This window comes from Acanthaster planci, linkage group LG02 (assembly GCF_054643075.1).
Source record: "Acanthaster planci isolate LZ-2023a linkage group LG02, COTS_SCS, whole genome shotgun sequence".
NCBI lineage: Eukaryota > Metazoa > Echinodermata > Asteroidea > Valvatida > Acanthasteridae > Acanthaster > Acanthaster planci.
This window is the reverse complement of record NC_141778.1, coordinates 24,528,412-24,550,431: the sequence shown is the minus strand read 5'-3', so window position 1 is coordinate 24,550,431 and position 22,020 is coordinate 24,528,412. Positions and strand designations below refer to the sequence as shown.

Here is a 22,020-nt window from a genome sequence, read left to right as displayed (position 1 = left end):
TGACCCATTACTTTCCCCTAGTACCTGTGACGTAACAGGAAAGGCAAAGGCATTTCAGGAAGTGTAGCCTACCGTCCGTGGAGGTACGTGCATTTTCAATGCAATACGTTTTGGGTTAAACTTAGTGTGAATATACATGAAGATAATTCCAGGGAATTCATGGTATCGAAAAAATTCACGGATACCACGAAACCCAATTTTATTTTGGAAGGGGGGGGGGCGGTGCCCGAAGAAAACAATGAAAGTGTCACATGGTTTCCAGCTCTCCATACGTACGTTTTTTGGGGTAGGCCTATGCTGTGTGTACGATGCTTTCATGCGTTTCGTTTCTATGGATAAAAAAAATCGACCTTTAACATCACCCACGTGTGCGTTGCGTTCGGCCATCAAAATTGCCCCGTGAGCGATTTGATGAATATGCAACGCCTGACGCATGTGTTGCAACGTTGACGTCCGTGGCAAGGCGATTTTCCCTGCACGTCAACAATAGACCGTATTCGCGGCGTCATCAATTTCAGTCTTATTCCTGAACGTACAGTATAAATTTGATACCCGTAATGGGGCGGTATACCAGGTGATTTGGGGGATCGGAATGAAATCGTACAATCTAGTCGGGTTCCTTGAATTTAACGTTTAACGTTAATTTAACGAATTTAACGCCATGAAAACAGTGCTCCGCAGGTTAAGAAATTTGTCTGCTAAAGTTATACTTACGCTTCCGTCTCCCACCTCCTCGACCCCCACGACATGCATCTAAAATGTTGAGAACAGAGAAAAATAAAATAAGTACATGAGTAAATCATGTATGCTGTATATTTCACAGCTACAGATTTTTAAGCCAGAGAATTCATTGTAATAATAGGCCGTGTCCAAAGCGGGTTTCCAGAGCTACGGCTACGCCTATTGTAAATGAACAAATCTGTTCCACTCGCCGCACATTTGGCTCTTCTCTGTTCGGTTACAGAACAGATCGCCGTCAAGTTAAAGTCCTGTCCTGGAACAAGATACGTCATGTCATAAGCAAGCCAGCTGTGCCTTTTCTGTCCATATACGGTAGCGTCACTGTTTCCTGAAAGATATTCCTCTTTTGCTGTACAAGACCTCATTCAGTCTGGAGACCGCCAGTGAGAACCCAGGGCAAAGGTAAATTAAATATCCACATTTTGATGCGCACAAAATTCAAAAGTTGCTGATAAAAAAGCTCTAGATTAATTTTTATTTTACACCCAAAAACCGTACTTTTTACTATAGTAGTAGTACAAAAGTGGAATCTCTTGTCAATATACAGAGAAAAATTGACAGTAGAAATGTGCTGTCCCCAAACAGCAGCTTCTCTAATGCCAATTGACAATAGAATCTAACAGTTTTAACAGTATACCACTTTAAAACGGATGCCCTTTACAGAGAGCCAGGAATGGAAACAACAGTGTTAACCCATTGCCCTGGTGGAGAAGCTCACTGTTACCGGTGGCCGCTTGACAGACCAAAAAATGATCTGCCAAGCATGGAGCGTGCTGCATTTTTCAAAACCGTACAGTAATGTCTGGTGTTGCTTAAAAGTGGAACCGCCTTTGCAGTCCTGCATAACGGCCGACCGTAAATCATATAGTCAATTCCAGCTATCAAGAACACTAGCAGTGTGAATAGAACATACCCGATGCTGGGAGAGAAAGAAGCACGAGAAAAAAAACGACGGGACAAAGACTTGTCTTCACTTCCATCTCCAAGACTGCTTGTGAGGTCAGTTTTCTACTTGTTCAACTTTATATTAGGTGGTTCGACTCCGCCCAGTCACCAGTGGCTTGTTCTAGGAAACGGATTGGGGGCGTTTCAGATTCAGGCAATTATATACTGGTCACGAATAACTTGAATTTCAAGAGCAACACTTGCAGTGCCGGCCCTCAACATGAACCATAATGTAGAACGGTGATTGAACATGGGAAACATGACGTCACGGAAATTGCATAATTAGGAATGAGAGACTCCATCCCAGCAGAGCGGTGAGTCCTGTCAAATGATCTTATTGGGCAGTATCCCCAATCCTTAACGGACTCCAAACAAGACAGTAAACCTCTCGTCCCTGGTATCTGTTCGACTTGTCCTTTTAACCACAGGTAGTCCGTTATTTCATGTATGAAATCTGCATAAACATGTATTTCCGGTAACTCAGATTCAGAACTAGCACAGCTTTGTAAAGTCATCAACCTGCGACTACTCCTACATCACTCTCACCATGAAGATTGCAGAAATATTTCCCATACTCTCCATCACAATCTGGCTCGTGGCGTCCTTGCATTTCTCAGTTGCTGAGGATGTTCAATCTACTCATTCTTACGGCCAGTCCTCTTCCCCGACCTCGTTCCCACCCGGCCATCTGAAGCCTTTGGCTTCCGAGTCTACCCGACTCCCCGTCTCGGTCGTCGAGGAGTTCCCCTCCCCGTCCGAATTCTTTCGCGACTATGTCTATCCTTCAGTTCCTGTTCTCGTCAGGCAGGGAGCGCGGCGTTCGCCGGCCTTCCGGAAATGGACCGACGAGTACCTGAAGAGCTTGCCCGAGTCTCAGGAACTGATCCGTGTGGAGATGCGGAAGGTGGAGGAAAGACAACTACCGAGAATGGAGATGCCCTTGGCTGAATTCCTCGACAGATATCAAACCCACGATGAATACCTTGTAGCAAAAGTTCCAGATTACTTAAAGTAAGTGTAAGAAAGCAGCTCTCAGCCCAAAAGTACTTTATTTGTAGAAATATGCGTTTTTTGACAAACACAAAGACATGCAGCGGAATCTGCTTCCATGTATCAGCGAAAGCGAGATCAACATAAATTGAGCATTATCTTTCAACCCAAATGCACTGTTATTGCGTTGTTTCCTGATCCTCTTAAAGTTTGATTGCTAAGCAATGCTAAGGTGTTTTTTCTGGGCAGAATGTCCCAGGACTGTGGCTTGTATTGTTCCTTTATTAAAACTTTTTTTTTTCAAAAAGTCAAAAATGTCAAAAGTGTGGCTTGTATTATATCTTTCTCCAATTTTTTTTTTAAGGAAGGATGTGTTACTCCCGCCATCGTTACAATGTGCTTCCATCACTGCCAATTTGCTGGAGACGGTAAGTAACGGGGACTACAGTCATGTTATGTAGTAGGCAATCTGATAAGTTTGAAAATGCGATGCCCCGAAAATGTTCCAACTTCGCACTAACTATCATGTAAACAGCCAATGAGACTTCTTAGACACATTTTGTTCAACCTGACATTATTTAAACTGTGTGAAAACAATTCGGGCGTTTCACAATAGTGCGCCACCAAGAGTTTCCAACGTGCTGGCCAATCACGACGCGCGAAATCTGTCGACCCTTTCCAAACGCGTATTGGGTGGACAGATTTGCGCGTCGTGATTGGCAACGCGTTGCAAACTCTTGGATAGGCGCACTATTGTGAATCACCCGTATTCGTCATCTTTTTGGATGAAAATGCACTGTTCAAAACATTAAAATTCTCCATGACAAATGGGGTGCTATTGCAACCATGTCATTTGGGAAAACATTTTTTTTATTATAAGGGGATCTCTGTCGAAAACCCTATTATTCGTTCACTGGAAATACTTCCGACAGAACTTTGTTAAATGACCTAGACTGTCATGAACTAAACAACAAAAGTCATTAAAGAACAAAAATTAAGACAGTGGATTTTCCAATCTACTCACAAATTTTGTGCTGAAATATCACAGCAATTTTAAGGGTTTCTCACATCTTTGTATATGAAAATCGGTAATTCCAGAAACTAGAGGTCCAAAAGTGTGACTTTTTGTATTCCTATTACATCGGACCTTTGTTATTCGACATGGAAATATCACTGGAATTGATTTCATAGTATTACTACTTGTTTGGCAGGGAATTTGCATGAATTCATCACTCTAAAATTATAAAATGTATTCTGAACTTACAAAATCATATGTCCGGTGTGACAGGGACACGAAAACGAAATGGACCCCTAATTTCTGGAATTACCCATAAACTAGCATAAATACTTTCGTATTCTCTTGAAAAATAGGGTTAAATGGGAGCTAAAGGTGCGTTTTCATTGATTTAATTGATGACATCTCTATTCCTACAAATCCACGGCACAAAATGTGGAATGACAACTACTGCAACTACACATTAAAAACAAAAAGACATCGTCTCTTAAACACACCGTTACTTAATTTGTCTCAACAGATGCTGTGGATTAGTAGCGGCGGGACCAAGTCTCACTTGCACACCGATTACGTCGACATCATCAACTGTGTGTTTAGAGGACAGAAAGACTTCCTGCTTGTCAATTACACCAGGTACAGAGACCAGGTAAACGACAGTTCTACTCATTTCAACAAATCCAACATTGTGCTTGACAAGCCAAGGGCAAAGTAGGACGAACATGCGGATGCATACTTCCATGACCTTCCTATGAAGTGCTGTGTTTCAGAGTAATGACCTTGCGTAGGTTTTGGTGCGAGAAATCTAGGAAGAGTTAACGGATAGGGCCACCTTTAATTAGAAAAATATTAAATGTGTAGAGATTAGGAAGAAAATGACAATGATTTGGAGCCATTCGCTGATGGCCGTTACCTTCTCAAGCTTCAAGCACCCTAACAATATATTCAAAAGAACGCGAGCGCAATTAAGCTTTAAATATGGCAACAAGTATCGATTATCGGTGTCATCTCACGATAAATCTTTGTGTAGATTCTGTACGACCATCCGGAGGGCTTCTACTCGAGCGTAGACGTCGAACGAGTCGACTTGAACAAATTCCCTGGGCTTAGAAATCTGGAGTTCTTGGAGGCTAAAGTGGAAGCAGGAGACTGTCTCTATCTCCCCTTCAAATGGTAAAGAAACATACTGTTCCATGTTTCCACGTTCGTCAGTGTATCTTAAACAAATACCATTATTTCCTTTTCCATACAATGTGGGAGACTGTGTTATTTTGACAGGTGTTTAATGATTGCCTTTAAATTGTAGATATAATATAGTGGCAAACCCATTGGGGGTACATAGCAGACAAAATGTTTCCGGGATACTTCCTCCAACAATTCCGTTTCTCACCCACCCCAACCCCAAGCCTGGGTATGATACTGCATGTCTTCACTAGAATTACTCAGCATAAACCAATAATTCTGACAACTGTACTTTAAAGGAAATGGGCGGGAAGTGTGCATAGGTCGACAAGTTGCAGTGTGAAACATATCAGATTCAAAAACATATGAGTCAATTGCCAGTATACAGTTCCTCCCAGTGTAAGACTTTTTGTTCTACAAAGAAAAGAAAACAGAGCCAAAGCTCATAAATACGTTTTCTGTATTCAACCACCCACCAAAAAATTCCCTATAAGCTGCCGTTACGCATGTATTTTGTGTGCTTTTTCCTATCCATATTCATGGGTCACCGGTAAAATGACTTGTTTCGTCGTCTGTAATTCTACACGTCACATTAATGACATCAGCCGGACCGTTCACCAGAGTAAACTGACCTTTACTGTCCCAATGGTGATCCACAGGGTCGTTCGGCAAGAGAAGAAAACACAGTCTGCAATTTTACATCTACAAATTGCATTTTCAGTGACGACAATCAAAACAGTTCTACAATTGAATGTAGTCCGACAGTAGTGAATTTGAAAAAATGACTTAATTTGAGAACTGAGGTAAATAATTTTTCAGCTGGGAGGTACAGTAAACAGTTATATGGGGGTGCATTTGTGTATCATGTCGGTGCTTTTCGTGCGCGCGCTCAAGCTTCATTGCTCTTAACAGTTTTATCGCTCTTTTAACAGTTTTAATTTACAATTCATGTAAAATGGTTCTGAAAATATGAAACCTCTCTCACTCCAAATTTTTCGGGGCTTTCACAAAATTTCACAAAGTGCATAGGCTATTAAAATTGAACTGAACTCAACGAAACCGTCACCGTACACACTAGTTTGCCTTGAGAACCGTGACAAAACGTGGCAAAACGGGACAAAACGCACAACAACCGTGACAAAACTTGAAAGGACCGTGAGATGCCAGGGAATGCATGCTTCTCATTTCACTCTAGGGGCCGTCTTCAAGTTTTGTTATTCGGCCTATCGCGAACTGTCACGCTTTGCTGCGTTCACCCGGTTTAACTATACGGCCTGCTAGATTTCTCATCCACACCGTGACTGCCGTGGCAACATTTTTGGCAGTTTAAAAATCTGGCCCAGCATCCACGGCAATCACGGACTATTACGTTTGCCCATTCCGTCACCCCGCGTTGTGTCAAGTCCATACCTTTTTGTCCACGGTGGCCAGAAACGTGATTGTCGTGGCCGCCGGGAACATAGCGTAAACCTATCTTACGAGTTCCTTTATTCTGACTGGTCGAGAGCTGATAAAGCAGCAGAAACCGGATAAACACACTTTTCCAGTGTTACGTGAGATTTTGACTCCGTGAAATCTGGTCCCTCTTCCTTGTATTGTGGTTGAACAATCACAGCCTTCACTCGTGTTTGCGCTGTACTTTTGAGAGGCGCCAATTCTCACTACATATAATACATTGACTGACGCTGTTCCTTCGCCATCCATGCAGTGCACGAGACGCGCAAGCCAATCTCCATACAAGGTGATCTTTCATGACTACTCGCGAGGGCCACAAAACCATAACATGGATGGAAGGGTGGGGGAAGCAGTAACATTGGAATAATCGTGGAATAATCCTAACTTTTTAAATTTTTTGACTTGACCCTGCGAGACCCATTTTGCTAATTTCTTAATTACAAAACATTTATCTAATCCTAACCCTGTTCAAGCAGAACTTGGTTTGGTCGCCTTTAACAGCAGGGCTTACCCTGAGCAAGGAAAAAGTTCCAGCCAGTCATGGCCAAATTCACTAAAATGTTATTCATTAATGGAAATAAACCTGTGCTCGAGCCGGTTTAGTCTACCACAGCGGCTCAAGAGAATGGACGCTGATGACTTCCACGTGTCCTTGACTAGGATCACTAATCAGCGTCAGTTCTCGTATCTCCAGACTGGTCGATCTTAAACATTTAAGACTGGCCAAGGACAAATTTATTCCCTGCTACAGTATCTTAATGTGTCGAGGAGGCATACAACGGACAAACTTGGCTTTTTACATTTTTAGTACAAAAAAGGAATCCCATGATTCACAAGTTGCAATTATTGCAATGGTGCCAAACCCATGCGCGCGTTATAAAGCGTACATTAATCACAATACCACATTGGTTAAGGGACCATGCAATGCGCGCGTACCACTGCGCCCCAAACATGGTGTCAACCCAGTATGTTGCCGGAACAGTCTACGTGGATGTTCGTGCAGGACTCAAGCTTGGCGCGGCGAAAGTGACGAAACCCGCAGTGCCTTTCCTCGGATTGGACAAGAAAACACAGTAGGCGTAGGCAACTTCTACAAAAGAGACTGGTGGGAAGGCCCACATCCTTTGCCGTGCGCATGTACGATGTTTAATCTTTAAGCTTCGAAGGAAATTGGCGGGAAGCAGACAGACTGACAAATTCGGCAAAATGTGGAAATTTCAAGAATGGTCGGGTTCAATCCCAGACTTTAATTTCCTTGTTCGCAACAAAGACTTTCTCCATATTGAATGAAAAGGCAAATTTATGGTATAGACTTGCATCATGCGTATGGATATGCATCGTTCACGTTCTTCCGTGTGGCAAATTTAAAGAATCTTTTCACGGTTTACCTTTAACCGTAAAACCAAAGTTGCAGTGTGTCTGTTGTTATACATTGTTCCAAAGGGTCCTCCTTGTTTTTGAATTCTTACGCTACCGAACTCTTAAACCATTTCTTCGACACTTCACGATGTTAATTTATTGCCACACGAAATTATTCCAATACCACTCGAGATCATTTCAACACCATCGAGATATTGCGTTGGACAGCTAAAATATTAGGGTCACATCCCCGTCCCCTCCCCACTGCTACTCATTGTCGACTCCACTCCGTCACCAGCGCTGTAACTATCTCATTTCTAACTTGTGAACGTTAATTAACCTCTGGAATTTTGGAGTTCTGCTTTGTTTCTGTTTATATGTCTCTAGATTATTGTGCACGAATTAAGAACGCGAGCAATTACATAACCATTAGTATCGCCCTGCAGGAGAAAGAGCCAACTTATTTGTGGAAAGTTGCCATTTTGACACTCCAGTGTCAAAGCTATACAACCTCCAGAATCATACAGTTAAGACTTGTGTAGTTGAGAACCTTTAGTACAGCCCCCCCCCGGGTGTCCGTGGCCCATGGATCCCCATACTTAAAATCCGAAATGAACACAACTCATACAATGCCACTGTTCATTTAATACTTTTCAGATACCCCCCCATCCCCGCCCTCCGAAATTTCGCCCCCTTTTCGCCTCTATCGAGCACTGGAAATTTGGTATCTGGTTCGTGACTTCGTCATACATGCGGACGCGTCATGATTCTCGCACTGGATGATCGCTGAAGTGTGTTAACTTCCGGTTCCATGGTTCCATGTTAACAGCGATCAATGCATGTAACTCTATGTGCAGTGCATGTGCAGTGGGCGTGGTTTAAACTGAAGTGACGTCACACTTACGAACCGGATAGTGAATCAGTAATGTCCTCAGCTTTTATTTATCACGTACAACGAATTCAATTTTTTTTACAAAACATGTTGCAAAGTTCCATCCATTCAGGAATGTGTTCATGTTCATTGCAATACACACCATAAAACGCCCCTAGCGAAGTTACTTCACAACGTAAGCGCGGCCTCCCTTTTATTATTGGGGTTTGATGTCTGTAAAACTGTTCATGGACAATGTTTAAAAAAAACTCAGCGTCTTTTGACATCTTTATTTGGATTAATCTTGTCCCAGAAGTTCTGCTGAAAAGACTTCAGTTACAAAGTTGGTGAAACGGATGGCTTGGAAATGTAACAAAAACTGAGCACCTTTGGATACCCTAAATATGATTGGATGAAAGTTATGTGCCCGAAGTTCTGCTGCTAAGACTTTAACCTTTACCTTGGGGTGACATTGAGTGGGTTAATCCTGGACAGTATGTTGGCTCCCACAAAGGGGGGAGTGCTTTTATATCCTGTGGAAACATTAACTTCCTGGACGGCTGTTTTTTTTAACATTTCTTCCGTGTAATAATTGTATGCAAATTTGCAGATCGCACAGGGAAATGATTGAGAATTCCCCCTTTTAGAGAAAAACAATGAAACACGACGTTTACTTGAAATGATCGTGGTGTACCACGCTTCCGTTCAATCGGACGAAGTGTTTGTTGGCACCGCTTTGTGGGTTCTTTTCGGTTTTTGTTCCTTCCAACGAAGAGACACATTGGCCCCACATGATGATTTTTCCAAATTTCTGTTTAGGAACAAAATTAAATAGGCTATGTGATGCCTACGATATAGCGTTAGCTATAAAGCGTTAGCTATATTCAAGTGAGAATTGTTGACCAGCTCATTAGCACTAAAAGTGCCCCCACAGTATCTTTTGAAAAAGGAGATTGTTTGGCCCCCAAAATGGTGAGATTGTGTAAATCGTTGCCAGGATCAACTCCCTGGATCTTTGAGCTTTCATATGAAAGCAGAAGGGCTAAAAACTACGGTTGAAAAATGGTCCTAAGTGCCAGATAAAATTGAGGGTTGCCACTTGAAAAATGGCTGCAATCAGACATCGGAAAAATCACTTTTGGGGGGTGATTTTGTTTTGTGGGAATAATTAACAATGTAATTGGTTAACCCACAAAAAAATTAAAAGAAATTGAAAGATAAGTGACCAGACAAGAATTTCATTTGTGTTTCAGAAATCTCAGGGATGTTGGCGTGCATGCTATTGGGCCCTGAATGGTGCTGATTTTACAATGTTTTCAATGGGGCTTGAAGTAGTGGACTGGACCCTAAAGCACACTTTCTTTTGTTTGGAACAAACACGAGGTTTTGTTCATTCTCGTTTCCTTCCCTTTTCAGGCCACTGTTGAGCACTCACATTTTATGTAGTAGTAATATCTTGAGAATCCATATCAGCAACAAAGGCCTAGGCCTATTCATGTATTTTACGAAACATGCTTCGAGCTTTCGTCAATACCACGACAAGAACGCTTGTTCTTGTTAATTCCAATACGCCATCAAGCGCCACTAACAAAGTAAGGTAGTGGATTTACTGGGCTTAATGGCTGCAAGAATTTCTGCAAAACTGTTGAATATTACAAAATAATCGATCAACTTTGAACTCCCTTAAGTGGGTAAGAAGTTATACCTGGAGTTCTGCAGCTAAGACTCTGGCCATTTACAAAGTTAGTGAATTAAAGCGCTAAAAAGTTTACTCTAAGGTATAATTGACTGGGGAATCCCCCGCACCAGCTATCTTTGTACTGAAGTAAAGGTTATCTCCCACAAACAAACAAGAAAGTGCAGTGTGTTTTACACAGTCCAAAAGAAACATTTACTTCCCGGAGTGCCGTGCTTTTCTTCACCCTTTTCCGTGTGACGAGAGCAAGCAAATATCCGCATCGCACAGGGAAATATAAAAGATTGAGTAAACTTCTTGTGCAGGACAATGACACACGAAGTTTACTTGAGTTGATCAGAGGTGCACCACACTTCCTTTCTTTCTCTCTTTCGTTTTGAACAAACGCGAGGTTTTGTTCATTCTCGTCACCGCCTCCCCCCCCCGTCGAAATGTTAGGGGGAGTCGGTGGCCTGTTAGGACGCGCCAATCTCAAAATATTGGAATCAAATTAGTAAGCGAGAGTACAAATATGGATCACCGTCTGTTAGTTTATGAAGTAGGCAGATGGGCAAGATTTCTTCTTAAACTTGTGTGAGTGAATTCTGGCTATACACAGTTTAAACAGAAAAGCCGCGGAAATGAACAGTCTTCTTGAAAGCACATCACGTCGTGTGCCTGGAAGAAGGACGTACGCCCTTTCGCTGGGAAGCATGATCACTGAAAAAAAAATTCCCGGCAAAAGGACGTAGTATGCAACTGTTTTATTTTAATCATGATAATGATTTCTTTGCAAAACGTTATTAAAAAATCTCCCAAGTCCTTTAATATGTTGTTCAAAAGTGGTTTTTTTGTACAGCTTGTGTTGATTTTGTAGTAAATTTTATCCGTTTTTACTTAATAAAGAGAGTGTATTTCTTAAGCCCTTTTGCCGGGAACAGTTTTTCTGCTGTGATCAAGCTTCGCGACAAAAAAGCGTAGGGCCTAAGATTTTGCCGACCACACAACACAAAAGGTTTCTATTGCAAGCTATGAGCGGCAGCTTCGGAAACTTAAAATCATTATGTAAACACTGCACAATTCAATTAGATTAACACAAGAGGGCAGTCAAATAGTTCTTTCAGAGAGCTAGAAAACTGAACATTATACGTCCTATGTAAACTTCATTTCATGAAGCCTCCAGTAGAAGAAATTGCGGTGGATACGCGCTAAGGAATAGGAATTTTAAAATCGAGATTGTAACATACTTTACATGCTGCTGCAGTAGTTTGAATATATTATTTCTGTACTGTGTTATTGCAGGATTCATCAGGTGAATTCGTATGGAAGTAACGTCGCCGTCAACATGTGGTGGAATCACCAGGCCTACGTTGTACCAACCCCGGAGTCCTGCGGAAGGCCCGACCCGGGGCTCTCGCTGGCTGATGTTCGCTTCTATTTCCACGAACAGCCAGACGCTTACAAACAGGGCGATCTCCATCCGGAACTGGCTTTCGTTCAGGACCCATCGTAAGTTGCATGATTTCAAATGAATGGGTAACATGCAGCGCTGATAAAGCGCTTTATATCCCTAAAAGGGGTCTCCCAGGGTTTCATAAATGTCACCCCTGGTCACTGGGCCATGAGATTTTTTTTCTACAGCAGCTCAATAGAAGCATGCATGCTCTGTACCATCACAAATTTGAGGAGAGAAGCAGTAATTTTTTGCTGAAGAGTCTTGCCTAAGACGCGTTCACAATGATACCCATAATTATTGGGTCAGAAGCAACATACACCATCGCACGTGAGTGAACGCCAAACCGCTTATCATCATTGCACATCGAAATAGTTGGGAGCGGTAACTTGAATTTTATTGTCGTTGTTTTCAGCGCAAGTTTGACGGCATTTATGGTCGAAGAAGAGATGGAGTCATTGACAGAGCGGCAATTTCTTGAATTCATGGACATGGTAATCCACAGAATACTTGATTGCATGTAGTAAAGTTTGTTTTTTGCTTTCATTAACACGGCGTTTACTCAAAATGGCAGACTTATTGTAGTCTTTACGTGGCAAATGTCGCACTTGAGATCTCCGATTGCGAAAATAGTCATCGTCTTACTGTTATTTAACAGTGTTAGTCGATAGTCGATACCGTTGTATCCCGGCTCAAGTAAAGCATTCGAGCAAAGGGAAACCTAAAAACAATGCAGGATGATAGCTTTTCATTAAAAGATTTGCTAAAATGACGATACAGTTTGTCAGATTGACAAGATGAACCATGCCTTCTCCGTACGATTCATTGTATTGTCAAAATGCAGAAGCAGATGGGGGGCCCACCCTCGCAGCAATTACAACATAAAATATTGTTAAGAAATAAAATGTAGAACAATTCCAGTAATAACAAAAGAAGGTGGCATCCTATAAGGGTTCTAATATGCATTAGGGGGCCTACTTATGTGTCAACATGTCCCTAACAATAGAACATAAGAGAAATCAGACGGGCTTGACACCCCCCCCCCAAAAAAAATTCCTAAATCCGATCATTTAGGAATTGAGAATTACGTAGAAGAAATTCAAAAATGATGTTTGTGTTTCAGTTACTGGCAGTAAAGCCAACACTGCTGACTGGTTTCGTAGACCTGTCTTTCTCTGATAGAGTGACTTGCCTTATACGGTTGGCTGTACAATCAGGCCATTGAAAGCCATTTGGTAGCGGCTATTCAATCATTCACCACAGACGCACGTGTTAGCCCTAGCCACGGTCGACACATTTCAGACACGGCCTTTGACATTCTCCCTTCTCAACTTTCCCACTCTTTAGATACTGCCCGGGTTGGACCACAGTAACATCTGGACTGAACAGGCTTTGAATCTTACACATCAGGTAACCTGCACTGCTCCATCGCGCTTGAAACTTGGGTGACATGCAGTTCTACTGACTACAAGCTAATTGAATCAATGTCCAATAATGTTTATCAGAAGATTTCCAAGGCTTTTCACTGAAATTCCACAAAGGGTTTTAAGACTAAGACTAGGAATAGCCGATCAGGAGTTGAAAGCGACTGAATTTTTTCAAGTCACGTGATATAAGTGGTCTACTTGTTTGTTATTGGTGGCAGGCCGAGTGCGACGAGAAAGCCACTCCCTTTCGTGTTTACCTCCACCTGTCTCTGAAATCTGCTTTGTTAAAACCATAACAAGAATTTGTTTTCCGTGTGGCAGATATTCAAGATTCTTGATATCGATGGCAATGGGGAGATAACATTACAGGACGCGGAGGAGTTTCCCAGGGATGTCAACGAGGTTGGAGTTCAACATATTTCCCCCAAACCTTTGCATGCTTCAAATACAAACAGAGGAATGACTAGACCAATATCTAAGGGGCAATGGAAACAGAAAATGGTCGCTCAAATCGTTCGAAGTGACAGGCTACCTGTCCAAATCCACGTGATTACCTCTCGCCCATAACACTGCCGAGTATGTCAATTTGCCGCTGGTAGAAAGTTGGTATTAAACGAAACACTGAGACACAAACTTGAACGCCTCAGCACTAAACTGTATTAGTTTTTGTAACTCAGAAGTTCAGACTTTTATTTTTACTTTGAAAGAACTTGTCAGAGCGAAAAACCGACCTCGATTTGACTCTTCTTCTTTTGTGATCTTCCCTCCAGCTTAACCTCTTTTTCATCAACCTTGGACAGAAGATGATGGTCTTGTGCGACACCGTTGACGGTCAGATTTCAAAGCAAAAAGAGGTAGGACTCCCGACTGGTTCCTGTGCGAATCGATGATACGCAGTTATTATCAATGGAATTTCATTCACGGGGTTACAGTGCATGGCATTGATTCTGTTTAAATGTTATTCTTGCAGGAGACTTTGAAGAGGTTACAGAGAGATAAAGTCCCAGATGCTGACAAGCCATTTCGTGAACCTAGCAGCAAGATCAGACAGATGAACGATCGAATTTCTGTGCCTAAACAGGAATTGTAATGATCAAGTTTTTCAAAACAAAAATGAAATTTTGAGAAAATGTTTAACGATATAATTTCCTTCTAACGGATACTCTTTCTATGGATTGACTTTGAAAGGAAATTACTCTAAAACATAAGTTCATATACGATAATGGAAATAATAGTTGTTCATTGTTTTGAGGCTATAAACATGGCTACAAGAGCTGTTTTTCTTTCCGTTCATGTTCTACACTTTACTTGCCCTTCTTTTCAAGCTCTATAGAATATTTCTGTAGCCTTAACGTACAAATAGACGGTATCACAGATGAAACTTTCTTTTCATCGTAAGGCAATATATCTTATTCTCACAACAATCGTTTTGCTGGCTTATTCAATTATCATGTTAGTGTTTACATTATGAATATTTGTATAAGGACAGCGTTTCCCGTCTTTTTAAACACTTTCAGTTTTGATAATATGCAGCGCTGACAATTTATAGTACTCCCACCTATTCGACAGTCAGATCACGGCAAGTTGCAATTATACCCAGGAATGGTTCCACACAGCGGAAAGTGTGTTGAGAGATGGCGCTATTCACGGTAATAGATCGCGGCTCTTCCTTTTCATTTGATTGGACAAAAGTTGCGTGGGGCAGGGGTGAGCGCACTGTTGTCTTTGCTGAGAGCCGAACTCAGAGCAAAAACAAATTAAAATTGAGGATCCGGGTTTGGCTAAAGATGCGAAGTCTACGCGTTTAGTTTTCTTTTCATGACAACCACAAACGTTGTCTTGTTCCATCTTCCAGCCTATTCTGAATTAACAGAGATTTGTCGGAATACAGTTTGCAGTGAATTTGCTCAGGAAAAGTTATACCGGTATTGTACTAACAACACCAAGTACCAGCCTTTCCCACATCCCTAACTAGTACTGTAATTTTTATATGTAAGTGGCCTTCATAGTTCTCGTTTAGATCTGAAATTCCAATTCACTCCAAGAACTCTTTCGTGAGTTTGCTTTTAGTAGGAAGGGAAACTGTACGACAAGAAAAGAAGAATCCCGGAAACTTAGCAACTAGTTTGTGAAGGTTTTTAATAATTGTGAGCACGACCGCACGCAAAAACCCTCACTCAGGGACACCCCAAGCCAACTCCGCGGCCCAGAGCTAGAGGTGGCCCTGTCCCTGAATATTGTCTGAATTTCTCGCGCCCAAACCTGTGTGATTTGCTCGTGCAGTCTCGGGTAAACACGACACCTGAGGGGAAAACGCAGACCATGTTGTTTTACTTGCCGCTGGCCAGTCAAGCACAATGTTTGAAACGTTAATCAAAAGTGGTTTACCTCGTCTTTGTACAAGAAGGAGGAAGTGTGTGTGTTCTAATGACACTTGGTACCGCTGGTACATACTAAATCACAACATTTGTTGAGAGAATTAAAGTTATGACGTCTGTGCTTACTTTTATTTGATTTCTTGTGCCAATAAAGATGTGATCAACAAATTCCTTGAAAACACACCTTTATGTACCATTTAACCCAATTTTCAATTACGAGTTTTCATCGTGAGGGTATTTTAAGGCAATTCGTTTTTAATTGTTGGCAATTCTTCATGAGCTGAAAAGTATAATCCTGACAAAAAGGGGTTAATTACAGCTATTACAATGGATGGCTTGGGAATTATCTCTGTGATCTTCGTTGTGAGAGTCACGGAGTGGCTAGGTTGGTGTTTTTATAAAGCTGTGCGGATTCTAAATCGGAATCACCAGAAATATATATATTCCATGCATGAAATGGGGGATTGCTGGTAGTTGAACGATTAAAAAAAACCAACTCAGCAGTACCCGGAATTGCAGGGAAAAAAGCTCCGTAACAAACAGGTGCTGGGACCGAGAGATTTCTGTACTTCAATACCGTTGAAGATTGGCCATTTCGCCCAGACAAGATTGCCCGAGAGGACCCACCGCTCTGGAGTTCCCCATTCCTTGGCTGATTACAACATTCATGACGTCATGCTTCCGTTTTCGGTCACCGCTTTTCATCACGGTTCATGTCGAAAGGTCGATCACCATTGCAAGTTCATTCCTGATTGGTGCATCATCACCCTCAACCAACTCTGAATTACGCCCCCAAATGGTTTGCTTTATAGGGCCATGCGTGAGTGGGCGGAGTCAGACCACTTGGTGATTATGTTAAAAACGGAGCACAGGGCAAGTTCACTTCACAACCAGACTTCAAGATGGCAGCGAAGACAAGTGTTCGTGCTTTCGTCATCCTGTTTTGGATGCTACTGTCTCTCCCAGCATCGGGTAGGTTTTTCAACGCGTACATTGGTCATGATGGCTGCAGATGACTGCATAATCTACGACCGTTGTGCAGGCCTGTAAAGTCCTAGGCAACATAAGAAATTTGTACACTAATATCCAAAATACAACACGTTCTTTGATTGACAGATGCATATGCCACTGTGACTGCTAAAATGAAGCACATGTGATTTTAAAACGTGTACTCGTATTTTTTTTCCAACTTTTCAGATGCGTGCCGTGGGGGTCGTGGAGGCGGCAGTAAGTACCTCTACCAACTTCGTTTCCAAGGCGTTCAGCAGTGTGCCCCTAAGTTTACCCGCTCCCCCGTACACCCATTTACTTTTTGCACTCACACGTTAATCAGTAATCAACGTTAGTCAGTCGGCTCTGCGACGTCTGGTGTACACTTTAAAAAACGTTGGTCAAAACAGTGTTGGGCATTTGTTATTTGCCCGACCTTGGTTAAAGCTACCACGTTGTTGGTTAATTTTCCGTCACTGTTGGTCAAACATTGACCAAATATTGGGAAGAATTTGCCCAAAGGTTGCCAAGTTGATATTTTTTACCAACATTGGGCAAAATATCAACCCAAAATTGACCAACCTTTTTACATTGTAGACTAATCTAGCGATCAGAATTAGAAGCCATAATAATACTGCGGGGCAATCCTCCTCGCAAGGCGTGTAATTGGTACTCACGCTCGAAGATGATCCGTGCGTGAGTGTACGTGCGACATGCTTTGTAAAACCCTCCTAAATGTTGGCGCGCGTTACATGCCTCCTCAACCGATAAGCCAAAAGAACGCATGCGCCAAGTTTAAAAATGCCTGTGTGGGTGCAGCTCCGGCGTATTTTTGGCGTCTCCTCGGATCTATGTGGTCCCACATGCAAGCAAGCGCGTACGACGAGCGTAGCCAGCTGCAACAAAAGACAGATCAGTGGCTGCAACATGCAGTGAAACTATCCTGCTCACAAGTGTGAAGTCGTTGTAACTTAAACCACGCCCACTCAGGCAAGGAGCCTTTGTATTAAGTGCTGGCTTCCCATTGATTGGTCGGGTACATTTCCAACAAGAAGTGTTTTTCTGACGTTTCTGTTAGTTCCAGCCGTTGACGGATATTAAACCTACCGTTGGTTACCCTTTTACTGTTTACATAGCTTCATGCAGGCGACCGCCAACCTTAGTGCGTGGAACTTGCCCTTGGACTATGACAGTGTATGCAGGCCCTCTGTCATCAAGTGCGAATGTTCGATGGGCTGAACCGAGAGCAAGAACTGAAGACACCCATTGTGGTCCCGTTAGGTGAGTACCAGTTCTCCCTGTGTCTAACGTTATAATTACCCAGATTTAGTGTGGAAATATCAAAAAATGATGGAAGAGAAAGTAAAGTGAAGGGCTCGCCCATCTATTTCGGAGCTTTCTCATTGGCATATTTGAGTAAGTTTCAGAAAGGCTTTGTAATATATCCTTGCTTTGAGAAATGTTATAAAAGGGTTGACAGAATTACAGTGAAAACGTTACTGAACTTTTCTCCATCAGTCACGTTACACTTGCAGCACTTACCCCGGCCTCCTGTACGCGCATGCGTAAGCGGCCAAATTAGTGAGAGCTGCCTGGTTATTAGTTTTTCTTCAAAGATGTCGGAAAGCAGGCGACCTGCTGACAGACGTCAAACGACTCTGGCAGTCGGTTTGGAAGTTGGATTTTGATGACGGCTGACGATAGAACGGCAACACACTTTCGGTTCTAAGACCACGGGCTATAACCTAGGCCTTCGTCGACACTTGGTTTTGCTGTTTGAGCTCGACATGCTAAACAGCAAAAGATTTGTGTTTAGTCCAGACATCTGGCGTTTCATTTGCAGAGTTCTGAGAGAGGATGGCGGCCCAATCAATGGTGGCTACTTCGATGCTAGTCAATCACCTTACTACATCAGATACTCAGCCACAGATGCAAAAAATAACAGGCAACCCAACTTGTGTTCATTCATAGTCATTGTGAGGAGTAAGTACTGAATATTCTTACCTCATCTACCATTTTTACATTATTACGAAAAATAATATCAGTGGTAATTTTGCACGATATTCGTTCAAGCCCGTAGAATTTGTTTGTGAGAGGGGTCTTAGTTTAGGTAACTTGGGCCCTACTTATGTATAAATCGGAGAACATGAAAATGACTATTGTGCCAATGATATTTTAGCCTAATTGCTTTGTACATGCCTATAGGTGGCAATAATTTGGTCTGTGATCGTCAGGTATGAGAGTTAGAGTACCACCGAATGGGAATAAAATTATGAAACTGGGAAGTTATTAAAACCAGCTGGTAGTTTACCATCTGATGAAACTGAATACCGTCCATAATGGCAGGCTATTGACCAATAGAAATGGGTAAACTGTCTGAGGTTTAATTTATGAATGGTATAGCGATTATCTGAGAATATTTTTTTATTCAAAAGGTTTAACATCAAAAAGGGAAACTTCTTGGATTTCTTTATTTTTAGGGAGAAACCGACCGGGCCTATATAGGAAAATGTATTGAAAAAAACACAGAGTTTGGGGGATCTGACGGAAGGTGGTTCAATGCTTTAATGATTACTTAATTTTTAATTGCTTTGCTTATATTAGCAAAACTACGTAGTACACAGCCAGATGTCATTGTTGTACTCATGTTTCTGCTCCCCTTTAGTAAAGAGATGTGGGCCACACCCCCCAGTGACTCGGGGTTTGGTTTCCTGTTCTCATCAGGACCAGTACGGCTCACAGTGTAACATCACCTGTTCACCTGGTTACTTCATTCAAGGATCAGGCACTCGAACCTGCCAAGCAAATGCAACGTGGTCTGGCCTTCCACCCAGATGCACAGGTAAGAGAAAAAAGTCAAATGGTTTGTTCAGTTTTTAGCAAAACAGTTTTGGGCGGACAGGCTCTTGACTAACAGGAATGGGTAGATCGTCTGAGATGTAATCATTTTGTGAATGTTTAGTGAATGCCTGAGAACATGTGTGTGTGTTTTTTTTTTTTAAAGGAAAATTTATGGATTTCTCTATTGTAGGGGAAAGCTGATTAGACCTAAATTGGAAGATGTATTGAAAATTTACAAAGAAATCACAGAGTTTGGGAGATCTGAACATAAATGGTTCAGTAAAAGCTTTAACCAGTTTCCTACTTTTGAATTGATTTGCTTGTCTCGTCAAACTTACATAGCCAGATCATGATGTCATTTTTGTATATTAGCTTGATATTTACTTCAAAAGAAATTTTCCTGAGAGTGAAACTCACTATGGTTTGACACTTCTTCCTCTTGTGATCTTCCCTCCAGTTTAACCTCTTTTTCAACAACCTTGGACAGAAGATGATGGTCTTGTGCAACATCTTTGATGGTTAGATTTCAAGGCACACAGAGGTAGGAATCCCGACTGGTTCCTGTCATACCTGCTGTGCGAATCGATGAATCAATAATTATTATCAATATAGTTTCATTTATGAGTTTTGCCTTTCATCTGTGGCAACCTCTTGGTGGCGCACTTTGTTATGGACGTCTCTCACATTGTAATAATTACGTTTCCAAAATATGAAGTTTGGAGTAAAAGTTTAAGCTTTGATTTCCTTCCACGGATATTCTTTGAATCACCTTTCAAAGGAAGCCTCTCTAACACATAAGTACATGTACTACAATGGTAATAATAGTTTTTCATCGTTTTGAGGCTGTAAATATTACTGCAAGTGCTGTTTTATTTTTGTCGGTGTTCTAAAATTAATTTGCGCTTCCCTTGAAATTCTAGCATGCTTTGTAGATCAGAGATAAAACTTTCTCCTTTTTGCATACCAATGTACCTTATAGTTACAACAACAGTTTTATTGACGTGTTCAATTATCATGTTGATGTTTACATTATGAATATTTGTACAAGCACGTGCGCGTTGTTTCTTTTTAACAACTTCCCGTTTCGATAACATCTCATTAGTATGTTTTTTGTAGGCAACATTTTGGAGTCAAAAAGAAGAGAAAGAAAACACGTTAACATGGCATGCTTGAGATTAAGGCTAGTGGGTACACTTACGGTTGGGAAATGGGTGAAATGAAAGTATGAGAGTGCCGCATTGTCCATGAAATATATTACTAAAATTCTTGACTATGCAACGTTATTTTAAATTAATCACTATTTCTATCTGTATTTTGGGCCTTTTTGTGTTTTGCATATTCATGAGCAACGCGGTGATGTAATCGGAGGAATTCGGGCATTGAACCTCAATGCTGCATTGATCTGTGCACAAAAAATGTTAGATGAATTATACTTTTCCACTTCCATTAGCAAATTATTGTTGTATGAGTTTAAAGCAATTATTTCAATTTTTGTTTTCCAATTTGTATTTTGGGGCCATTATGGTATTATGCTAATATGAATACGGCCGTTTCACAATAGGGCGCCTCCAAGAGTTTGTAACGCGTTGGCCAGTCACAACGCTCGAAATTTGTCGACCCTTTCTAAACGCGCATTGGGTCGACAACTTTCGCGCATTTTGATTGGCCAACGCGTGGCAAACTCTTGGTGGCGCACTATTGTGAAACGGCTGAACTGAATGCTCATGAGCGATACAATGATGTAATAATATGCACTGTACCCCAATGTCGCATTGGTTTGTACACAGAAAATGAATTAAATTTCAGTGATTTAATCACTCAGTTTCGTCATTGAATTTATCCTTAAGATGGTGTGAATTAGCGGTTATTTGGCTGTCCTTTTTGTTGTGATTCAAAATTAACTAAAACGAAAAGACCAAAGAAATCAGGTATAAATGTTTCGCAATAATTACATAACTCACTTTTATTTGACTGTCTCTTGTTAATTAGTTAGATTTAAGAGCCAATGATTTGTAAACAAATTTATATTAATGAAAAAATTGATTTTTTAAATTAGTAAAATGATTGAAAAAAAAAGGAATTTGCTTTTCCAACTCAAAGCCATTTCCAGATTGCGACAAACTTGACGATAAATAGGACGGATATTTTTTTCTTTATTATAATGCTCTGAAAATGAAATTAAGTGATGTTATTTCGAATCGGAATCAACATTTGGGGCGAGTGACCACTCTTTGACGAAACTGAACATCTTTTAAGCAATATTAAGTCAGAGAATTGCAACCAGAAAAACCTGTACTTTGTTCTCACCGATTTCTTTCCTTTGGCAGTTTATTGTTCTATAAGTATATGGCAGAATGCCAGCAAAGAAATTCTCTCAGAAATATTTTCAAAGAACAAAGTTGAAAAGAGTTCATCATTTGAATACGAAAACATGCAAATTGGAGAGGGTCTTCCCAGATTTATATCACACTAAAAGCGCCCTCACTTGTCTGGAAAAGCTTGGCCAGTTTTGAATGTTTAAAATGTACATTTACAGTTGACTGAAAATTTGAAAGATTTCAAACAATTTTCATACAGGGAAGAAGAGTTTATTAAACATGCAAGCGATCCTAAGAAAAGTTCTTTACACTGTTCCTTCAACTTTTTGCAAATAGAACCTGAAAGTTGACCCCTGATGGCGCGCTTCCGGAACCCTGGGGTA

General features: G+C 41.3%; 3 protein-coding genes across 3 annotated transcripts in view; 2 read left to right on the top strand and 1 right to left on the bottom strand.

Moving 5' to 3' along the window:
* The window catches only part of LOC110990291 (uncharacterized), a 63,776-nt gene extending 62,004 nt beyond the window's left edge, over nt 1–1,772 (bottom strand). Inside the window, exons 1-2 of the mRNA XM_087133288.1 lie at nt 1,655–1,772; nt 715–753 (exon numbers count right to left, since the gene is read on the bottom strand). Coding sequence (XP_086989414.1) covers nt 715–753; nt 1,655–1,721 — 106 coding nt within the window. The 5' untranslated portion in view covers nt 1,722–1,772. The remainder of the gene's footprint in view (nt 1–714; nt 754–1,654) is intronic.
* Nucleotides 1,773–15,671, top strand: LOC110990290 (tRNA wybutosine-synthesizing protein 5-like). The gene is made up of 10 exons (XM_022255192.2): nt 1,773–2,697; nt 3,041–3,104; nt 4,212–4,337; nt 4,719–4,861; nt 11,533–11,739; nt 12,099–12,177; nt 13,031–13,093; nt 13,432–13,512; nt 13,881–13,964; nt 14,081–15,671. The coding sequence occupies exons 1-10, from the start codon at nt 2,234–2,236 to the stop codon at nt 14,198–14,200; spliced, it is 1,431 nt and encodes a 476-aa protein (XP_022110884.2). The 5' UTR covers nt 1,773–2,233; the 3' UTR covers nt 14,201–15,671.
* Nucleotides 15,672–16,306: 635 nt separating this feature from the next.
* LOC147800050 (sushi repeat-containing protein SRPX2-like) lies at nt 16,307–21,165 on the top strand. Its single transcript, XM_087133300.1, has 6 exons — nt 16,307–16,460; nt 16,686–16,715; nt 17,615–17,759; nt 18,322–18,461; nt 19,144–19,320; nt 19,777–21,165. Exons 1-6 carry the CDS (start codon nt 16,391–16,393, stop codon nt 19,779–19,781), a joined length of 567 nt encoding a protein of 188 aa, XP_086989426.1. The 5' UTR covers nt 16,307–16,390; the 3' UTR covers nt 19,782–21,165.
* The last annotated feature ends 855 nt before the right edge of the window (nt 21,166–22,020 follow it).